At 35.6% G+C, this 10,484-nt stretch overlaps 1 protein-coding gene across 1 annotated transcript in view; it reads right to left on the bottom strand.

Annotated features, from left to right (window-relative positions):
• The window catches only part of ALDH1A1 (aldehyde dehydrogenase 1 family member A1), a 32,458-nt gene extending 23,185 nt beyond the window's left edge, over window positions 1-9,273 (bottom strand). The window contains exon 1 of the mRNA XM_008505849.2: window positions 9,110-9,273. Within this exon, the coding sequence (XP_008504071.1) occupies window positions 9,110-9,199 (90 nt within the window). The 5' untranslated portion in view covers window positions 9,200-9,273. The remainder of the gene's footprint in view (window positions 1-9,109) is intronic.
• Window positions 9,274-10,484: the final 1,211 nt, after the last annotated feature.

Below are 10,484 nucleotides of genomic sequence, written 5' to 3' on the forward strand. Positions count from 1 at the left end.
AGGATATTGGAGAACACTTTTATTTAGCATTGCTTTGAATTCACTTCATTTTCTCCTGTCAGATGGTAAAAAAAGTAATCAAAAGTATTTTTCTGAAATTAAAGTCAAGACTTAAATTAAAAGTCTTAAATTAAAAGACTTACTTAAATTAAAAAAACTTCTCCAGAGTCAACTGAAGAAAACAAAGAAAGTGCTACTTAAGCAGATACAAAACCAAGCAAGTATACTTCTCATTTTTCATGTTACAGGAAAAAACAATTACAGGAAAAAAAGGTTCTTTATTTTTTCACTAAAATCCTTGGTCTTTGTGAACTAGTGTTTCACTGAATATGATCCTACTCAAGATACAATAGCAGAATCAGTGCTCTTAATCTCTTAAAAAGAAAGCAGAATTTACTCCATTAAATAAAGACATTAATTACAAGTCCAGATGAAATTACTGTAATTAATGTTTTCACCAGAAGTACCTTGTTAGTAAACCTAGAGAAAACCTTGACTACATTTGTCATTGGTAGCTGGTGCATTTCACAGTGAAACTCTCTGAAAAACGCAACAGGCAGCACATACTGGGAGAAAAGTATATCGTTGTTACCCTGAAAAATAGCTGAAAGCACAGACACCTATTTCTTTTTTTTTTTAAATTATTTTTCTGCCTGCTCTAATCTCACAAGGAAAGGAGGACAAGCCTTCCAGACCGCATCATACCAAAAAGTTTTTTTATTGCCCAAATCAAAATATCCAAAAGCTGACAATGAAGCAGATTTCAAGGATGGCTTAAGGACACAAGACTGTTGTGGTCCTCAGCTACACATACAACATTTTCACATCGCAATGCTTGGGGGGCTTACTGTGGATACCAGAGACAGGGTTGTGCCATATTGCTATGAACTTGCACACAGCAAATCTAAGTGCTGAAGATGTATATGCTCTCACATCTTGTCAGGGTTACAACTGACAGTCATATATATGGGGGGGGGAAGAGGGGATTGGGCTCTTTTTCCTCCCCTTCCTATATGAAAGTTTCTCCCCTAAACACCAGGAATTTAAACCTCCTTCCTTTACGTCTTCAGCACATGCTGCAATCCCTACTTTTGAAGGATGAAGGTATTTGCTTTTTATGACTTCCGACTTTGGTGAGATAATCCTTAGGTAATTGTTTTAGCTGTCATTGTTTTATAATCTGCATGACTATCTTCTCTAACCATCTGGTGTCTTCAGTAATTCAGTTATTCAGTAATTTTCATCAATATTGTGATTACCTCCAATTTAATGGTCACAGCTATCAAATCTTTTGGCACCCTGACACTAGTGACACTTCCATGCTTCCCTCTTGGCCTTTAGGAATTAAATGCAAACATACTCCTGATCTACTGACAGCTACTGCCAATGTCTGGCTATTATTTTTTGAAGTGCAGAGAGTGTATACAGGAAATTAATATGCCTCTTTGTCCATTGTGATAGTTTTTCATATTTCATTCCAACTGTAAAGATCTCTGTTATGTCTCTATGATGATTTCCCTTGCTCCACCTGATTTTCCATCCTCTCAGACATGTTCTAACCCCTTTTAACTAATCTGTTGCTTTTGTGTGGAACATCCATATCCTGGGAAGACCAGGCCAGTATGCATTACTCATTTAACTGCTTTTTCCTGACTTCTCTGACAAAAGAGTGGAAAAAATGTAACAATAAAATTGCTAAAAACAGTAAAAATCTAGAATGCTGCTTTCCTCAATCGTGCTAGAATATTGTCTTTTTGTTTGTTATCTTTTTGTTTCAAGCTTTACCTAATGTGCCAAATGTATAGCTAGCTGTGAAGAAGAACAAAAGAACAATTGCTTACAGCAAAGTTAATCACAACAGCAGTAATGAAATTGATAACCAAAATTCATTTCATAGATGTTAGGAACTGTGTCTTTACTTCAAGACTAAACTTCCATACTGGCTGAAAGCACATGGTGTGAAAGCACTGAATTTACTTTATACAACTGGAACAAATACCATCAGCTCTTGATTGCAGCATTTCTGGCACACATAAAACAGTACACAAAAAAACCAAGAAGGGTACTGATGTTTCTCATATGGATCTTTTATGATCCATAACCTTTCCCAGTATCACAGGCCCAGAAATTAAAACCTAGGCCTTTTTTAGAGGGAAAAAGTAATTGGCAAAAGTTCTGTTGTATCACAAGGAATAATTAAATGTTTGAAATCCTTATAAAGTCCGAATGACATCTGTATCATACAAGAATACTTTCTCCAAGGACAGTATAAAGTTGCCACAATGTCTGCTTTGCATTTACTATTAATATTGTTGCCTGTTTAGGATCACACTTCTCTTCTCTATCAAGCTCTGGTATCCTAATTTCAGTTGTGCTACATATCTCTTAACATTATGTCCAAGGACTGTCTTAGGAGTGAGCAGTTCTTCATGTCTCTAGTTCTCTGGTTTCTGAGTATTAATAAGACAGTTGATGCAATCTGCACATATTTCTATTAAAGAAACAAAGAAACAAACAAGGAAATAAACCACTGCATGGGTCAATATTTTTCAGTTGTGATGGGTAACTATGGCACCATACATGCTATTCTAAAAAAGGTAAATGTCTTTTCAATGACATACTTTGTACCATTATTAAAATTACTGTAATTTTGGTAAATTTTCTGTCACAATACAGATGATACAAATTTAAAGGATCCAGCAATTCCTAAGTGAAAAAAATAAAAAAAATCTACTGAAGATATGCTCTACTTCAGTTGTAGTTACTGAAAAGTTATATTGTATTACACAGCTCTGAAAGTTTACAGGAAAAGCAGAGTGGCTAAGGACCTCTGGGTGAAATTTGTGGTTCTTGTCTCTGTTCATGAGTACAAAATAGAACCTGTGCCTTACCCATGGTTCACAGGCTGCCTTAAAGCCTGCCATCTCTGAGGCACTGTTGGTGAAATTGTCAGAGTTTTTTATTTCTGACTCTGTAGATTAATCTTGAAACAGGCAGTAAAACCCTGTTGGAAGGATCTGATACATGGCACAGATGTTGAAAAGAGGAAATTATGTTGCTACCAAGTGTTGTATGGGTTGTTCTTTAAAGTGGACATGATAGTGTATACAGTCCAATGTTAGCAGTACCTGTTATCCTTTGTGATTCCTTGGTTTGGGTTGGGTCTGAACTCATGTCTCCACTCTAAGCTGCCTTCCTAGTGCCCAAGCCCACCTTCCTGCTCCTGATGGGCTGGTGCTCTCCCTTCTATCTGTCTCCCAGTGTTGCTGCATTGCTGGCACCCATGTGAGGTCTTGATCATGCTTGTCATTGGGACCGTGGAAGACTCTGAGTAACTGTGCTAGAGATTTTGTTCTCAAACTGTACTTGTCTTCAGGGTCATTGCATCTTGCTCCAACTTTAGTCACTGAAACTTAGCTGTGTGATCAATTAGCAGAAAATATATGATTCCTCTTTCCTTTCCATTAGACACAGTAGATACTCTGTTGCTGCTCATAGTAACAGGAACATTTAAATTTAGAGATAGAAAATATTTGGGGAAGGCAAGTTGATGTAAATGATGGTTGACTCATGACAGGTCAGTGCCAAGACACCAAAATTGCAGGATAAATGTTTTCTGTCACACAGACCTGGGATTTAAACTATACCACCACAATCATATATGGTATGAAAATGTGACAGAATTCAGGTAAGAATTTTTTGCCTTTGATATTGCTTACACTGACTCTTTAGGTGATGGCTAGTAAAAATGTGTTATCTTTAAATGGATATGGTAGCAAGTTTCTACTGATATATGCTTGTGTTTCAGATTGTTTATATGTGGGTATTGTATACAGAGTGTCATTGCTGCCTCCAGCCACCAAGACTGACCAGTAAACTGGTAATTTAACAGAAGCTGACAGGAAAATAAATATGAAATTCCCTGGAAATTTCAAATGTTTGGTGAATTTGATTGTAGGAATATGCACAAAAAAGTGTAACAATTAAGAAACAACAAAGACAGCAGTTAAAGAGTTAATAGGAAAAAAGCCATCTTTAGTAACTAGATACATTGCCAAAAGGAGACAAAGTGAAAGGTAAATATTAACATAACACTGCTATGATGTTACAGTAAGCCAAATTCATATCTGTCTGTGAACTGAATAGTATCAAAACATACCATTTTTGGAAGTTCTAAAAGTTTTGTTTAAATATTACATTTATTGCAACAGCCAATATCACCCATAATATTAGTTTAGAATAACTTTCTTATTAATGTTTCTAATACCATTCCCATTGAAAACATAAGTTTATTATACTAAATATATACACAATATTGTATCAGGGCTGTGAATAATCAAACTGTCCAGATGTCTTCTGTAAGCTAGATAGCACTCTTGCATATGCAGGTATGAAAGACAGGAAAGAGAAGGATAAAGTAAAAATTCTTCTTTTAAGCAGTGTTACATACACTGCAGGCAGCTCCAGTCTTAGAAGTGCATGCAGCCATGCTTATTTAATTCTGTGGAATACATGCTGAAGACAAACATGATGTGGATCTCTAAATCCAGGGAACGCTGAAGTACTAGCAAGCAGCAACCACTAGCAACTCCCCTGTTTTGCTGCAAAGAAAGATAATTTGTAAATCTCACAATTACTGATTGGTTAACATGTTTTGTCTGTCAAGCAAAACTCCACTGGCAGGTTAGATTTTTTGTAAGCTGGTTTGTAAGACATAAATGCAAAAGATCTACCCTTCTGTGGCATGTGCTGTGCATGAGGTTTTCTCTGATGACTATCGCCCATGAGGTTTAGGGCTGAAAGTGACTTAGAAAGGATTTAGAAATGCTGTTACAGGCATTTTGTATCTGTTATTTCACTGATGTTTTCAGAACAGAAGATGGGGTTTATTTCAACAACTCGAAGAATTATTGACTTTCAGAGTTCTTTGCACTAGACCTGGAAATATACATTTGATCTAGATGAGACTGTACACTGCTGAAGTTTAGTATTTAAAAAAAAAAACAAACCAAACCAGGAAACAGGCTATTGTAGTCAAAAGCCTTCTGGCTGGCTTCATTTCACAGGGTAATACTGCAATAAAATCTCACTTCTCTGAAATTAATATTTAGATTTCAGATAATCTGATACCATTCACCATTTAGGACTCCAAATTTCCTGCAAGACTACAGTATTTCTGTCATTGTTTATACAGTTGATTGGTCACTCAAATAACTTGAGCAGAGAATGGTGAAACAAGACCTGGTCTTAGTCTCTCTTTGTCATCTCTAGTTGTTTTTTTTTAACTTCAGTCCCTGAACATTTAGGAAAGGCTCTGAGGTCATTTAATAAAGTAACTGATAGCTGGGAAGTGCCATATTTGTGTCTACGCTGCATGAGGAAATCAAGTATTTGACTGTCTACATCTTTGTTTCAGGTGGACCATACCATAGCTCTTCTGAAATAGATTTGGACCTCCATAATTTCTTACCACATCTTCCCTAGATTAATGATCCCCTTTTTATGGGTTCTATATTGTACAAAGTCTGTATAGGGTTTCAAGCCTCAGTAGTTCTGTAGAAGTGACTTACACATAATTTTTGATGTTGTAAAACATCCTATAAATTATCTTGTGTAAATTATCTGTCTATAAATTTATTCTTTGTCAGAGAAGCATTTTTATGTAATTCAATATTATTTTTATAAACAACAATCCTTACAATAGATATGTAGTCAAGAAAAGTAACAGAACTATCCAAAAGGTGCACTGAGCTAAACTTAGCTAGTAAGGGTGGCTTTATAAACATGGAATGAAATGACTACACTGTGTTCTCTTTAGATAACAGAAACTCTTCCAAACTTATGGTACAAGAAAAACTTTAACATCTTCCCACCAGAAATCTGCCTTCTCATAGCTTAAATTTCTTGCTATAATATAGCAACCTCAGGTGCCTGTTTCACAGACCTAAAAACTATCACCAAATTTCAATACCTGCTTAGCTGACTACTTGCTAGCTTTTATGTGCAGACAGTAAACCAAAAGTGCTTTTTTCTAGGGATGATGGAGAGTGAAGAGATACTAGGGCTGTGGCTGGACTCTGTCATGCTGCAGGCAATTCAACATCATTCAGGTGAGGTGATGCATAGTGGTGACAAATTGTTGGCCTCTATTAGCACCTTCTTTTATAGAATATGAGGGTCATTCAGATATTCTTCAGTCTGATGATGGCAGTAAGTCTTACAATTACATCTAAATATGAAAGACAATCGGGGCCCAATGGGAAGCTCATTTAAAGTGTTGTATGTTCTGATTTACTAGTTCCAGAACACATCAGGATGTCTCACTATCCTTTAAGAAATCTAATTAAAATGTGTGAAGTTATTTAAGGAATAACTAAAGATGGAAATTTTAAGCCTTAAGAAAATATAGCAACCTAGAATACTGGCTGAGAAATATATTTTTCTCAGATTTTTCCTTACAAAAAGGATAGTTTTGCTAATATTTGCTAATATTGCAATATTTACAAATATTGCATCTAAATTCCATCCCCCCCCCTAAAAAAAAGAAAAACAAAACAACAAGCAACCAACCCAAACCTGTATATATTGATGCAGAAATTACATTTTATGACAATACATTTTATTACAATTCTTGTTATTACAATACATTCAGGCAATGAACTAATAACCAGACAACATACTCTTTCAATTAATTAATTTTTTTTCTTTTTTTTTCTCTGCTAGTGGTTTTCCTCCTAGGAATTTGATCTTAAAAAAAAGTATATTTCTATAGTATCTTTGTATTTTATACTGATTATCTTTTCCCAGATATTATAATTAACTTATTGGTTTTTTGCCCCTCATCTTTGTGAAGCTAGTGGTTACTGCATATGTGCTACTTAGCTAGAATTTTCATTCACTCAGAGGATCTTGCCTTTCCTCACTTTCTGATATTCCACATGCAACATAGTGAGAGCATGTACTGCCATTGTCTCCCCTCATGTAACTGGACAACCAAACAGCTAACTAATCTGAGTTTCTCTGATTAAAGAAGCACGACAGGGCTTAGTATATGTGAAAGCATCATGACAGAAGTTGTTTGTCAAACAATCATTGTCTAATTGCTCAATTCTGATTAAGTAAAAAATTCACTAGTGTATTTTCAGCCCACTATCAACGCTGGAATATCTTTAAATGAGATTCAGATATGAAACCAACGCAAGGTTGCTTTGTGGTTCATTAAAGCCAATTTAAATGTTTTAAATGCACTCAATTTAACTATTGAAATTCAAATTTCTTGTAGAATGCTGAGTATTATACTAGATGGGAAAGTTTTATACGATATGTAAAGAATAGCTATGACAACGTATAGATCCATAGAGACATGGAAACAGTTAAATGGGCTCTGTAAAAGGACCTAAGTGGTCCCTCTCATAGAAAATAAAAAGAGTGTGTGATGGGTGTTGATGTCATGCCATGGAAAAAAGAGAAAAAGAGTTTTTGGAGCTGAAGAACCTCTTGATATCTAAGAAGCTTCAGACAGAAAGGTTAATACCTCATCTGAATCCCTCCAATTTAACTAGTCAGAACAACCCCACACCCCACATTCTAACTTGCATGGGGCAGGAGAGGAACAGGATGGTTAAGAAGGCAAGAATAGAAATGCTTTGTCAAATTGTGGGATGATTGCTGGGTATGTGATGACATGTCTATTATCCCACCTCCCCGTCCCTGGGTACACTCTTGTGGCTTTCAGACAACCCACTGTGATATTTCAAGAGAGGATGAAAACATCGTAAAAATAAACCTTTGAAAGGGTGTGTTGTATTTGATCAATTGTAGGGATACAATTTTGCAAACAAGTGCACTGCATTCTGCACAGTTTCACCTTATATGCAGTTGTTAAGGAAATGGTATGTATTGTCAAGGCAAAAGAAACATGCATTTTCTATGTAATACTCTCCTTGATTGTGCACCATAGGCATTTCAGCCATACTATCTGTCTTGTGACTGCTTTTTGAAATTAATGGAATAGATCATTGCTAATTAAATATTTCAGAAAGATAGAAATGTTTACAGGAATTTTATGTCTTGTATATTCAGTTACGTCATACTTCTGAACAGTCTAGTCTCTAGAACTCCACTGTGACTAAACGATCTTCCCTGAATCAAGCTTTTATTTTTTTTTATACAGGAAGAACTTTCATAGCCTATTAAATATTTACAAAGTGTGTGTGGTTCTGTGTGATTTATTCAAGAATGAAATGCACTGAACTGCGGCTATTTCTTTTCTCCTGGGAAAAAAAAATAGAATGAAATTCAAAAGGACTAATCTAGGTAATCAATGAACACCTTGGTTTTGGAAAAGAAAAAGAATTGATTTACCTGAGCATGTCAGAGGGCAGAATTTCAATATTTTCTGCCACCAGTTTTTTCAAAGTTCTAGCAGATATCTGTGTACAATGATATAAAACTGGCAGAAGGGTTTTTGAAGCTGGGAAAATCAGTCTGGGTACAGAACTTCTTTATCTGTGCATTTGTAACTGCACATGGAAAGAATTTGCTATTACAAAAAGTTTGTGGTAATACTGAGTAATTAGTGATGTCAGCATTTCTCTCTTTTACTGATAGTTATTTGTTTAAGCTGAAAAGCAGATTCGTTATCTCTAAGAAAAATATGTGAGGGAAACTACTTTTCTTTTAGTTTCATTTTCACACGTCCCTTTCCACAGTCTTATTTGGTATAGTTATTTGTTTGTAACATAAAGCAATATATTAGCACTTTAATTTGTTCTCTGCTCTGCTCTGAAAAGTAAAATAATAATATAAAACTTCCTTTGCTTGATTTATACTCCCTGAGAACTTTCCACTGCAGAAAGTTTGTTTCCAGAGAAAACCAACAGCAACCCCAAGAGAAATATGAAATGATTCTATCACACTTGTACAATTCCTGAAATACTTAGGTTAAAAAGATCACTGAACATTAGTTGCCAATACATATTGTATCAGAAACAGGTTAGTATACAAATTTTAATCCTGATTTACAATTCATTCTATGGTTCATTTAAGATTAAAATGATCACATCCTACTCTGAGCTGAATGCATGAGAAAAAGTAAGAAACTACTAACCTTGGTGTACTTAATTTTCAGATCTTTGAGTGGTTCTGGCAGAGCTGGAGAAACTGCAGCAGGGCTGCTGTCTGAACCTTGCTTCTTCATATTTCTATTGAGGAGTTTGAGGACGCTCCTGAAACACAGGTGAAATGAGGTATAGGGGAAGTGAAGTGATTTTTGTCCTGACCGAGCTCTTAGCTTTATTTGTGCTTTTTTATATGTACCAGCCATGGTATATTTGCATACAGGAATATGATTGGATGAAAGATTTCATTACAAAGAGAAAATGACACTACTTATTTTTAAAACCAGAAGCAACAGCCTTTTCATTGATCTGAGACCTTGACGAAGCGAATGCTGCTGAAACAATCCACTTAGACAGATGTTGAATTTCTGAGGGGGGAACACAATCTAAGGTCTCCTCACCTTACTTGTAAATTTCTTTCAGCAGGAAAGTCCCCAGACTTTATGTGAAGTTCTTGATGTACTTGAAGTCAGCTCTAAAGGTAAAGATGCACATGTTAGGTCTGGAAACAAAATAAGCCCTTCTTACTGGAGTATATCAAGAATAATTCCCAGAGCCAGAAAGCTCTCACTAAAACCAGTCCACCTTAGGCTACACTTTAATAAGTTCAGAGCACACTATAACTCCTCTAATTAACAGATGCTATTTTGACCACAGAGATAAGGGATGGATATGGTAATATAAAACCTTTCACATGCTTTTCAAGAAATGTGAAAGTAGGACAAAATTGATATATCCAGAAAACATAGTCTGAGGACAGAAGCAAGAAAAAGCTTGGTGTTTTTTTCCCACATAGTATCATAATATTAGACAAAATTTGTACTACAGTGCCCTTTGGAAAAACTTTAATTTGCATCTTCCATCAAATTAGTTAATAGAGAGGAATTTCCTAGCCAAGGTGGAACCCACTGGTGTATATATATTCAGTTCTAATTATACAATGACAAACATGTGTTTGGTAATGGCAAATCATTTTATTAGGCACAAAACCTTCTTTCTTCAAGCAATCCTACATTGTTTTTACATGCCAAGATTCTGACACAGCACAATGGATTTTACCATAGAAATAAAGAAAAAATATGTTGCTGCTTTCCCTGAGATTACTGTAACTGGTTGCCCAGGGAATTTGTAGATGTCCCCACCCTGAACATGTTCAGAGACAGGTTGGATGGTGCCTTGAGCAACCTGATATTGTGGGAAGCATCCCGTCTCAAGGCAAGAGTGTTGGAACTAGATGATGTTTAAAGTCCTTTCAAGACCAAACCATTCTATGATTCTACCCAAGTGCTTAAAAATATCACTGAGCTCAGTTAAATAATATATGAGGCATCATCTAAGCCATGTGACAATGGTGATTTTCTTGCT

This window comes from Calypte anna, chromosome Z, assembly GCF_003957555.1.
Source record: "Calypte anna isolate BGI_N300 chromosome Z, bCalAnn1_v1.p, whole genome shotgun sequence".
Taxonomy (NCBI): Eukaryota; Metazoa; Chordata; class Aves; order Apodiformes; family Trochilidae; genus Calypte; species Calypte anna.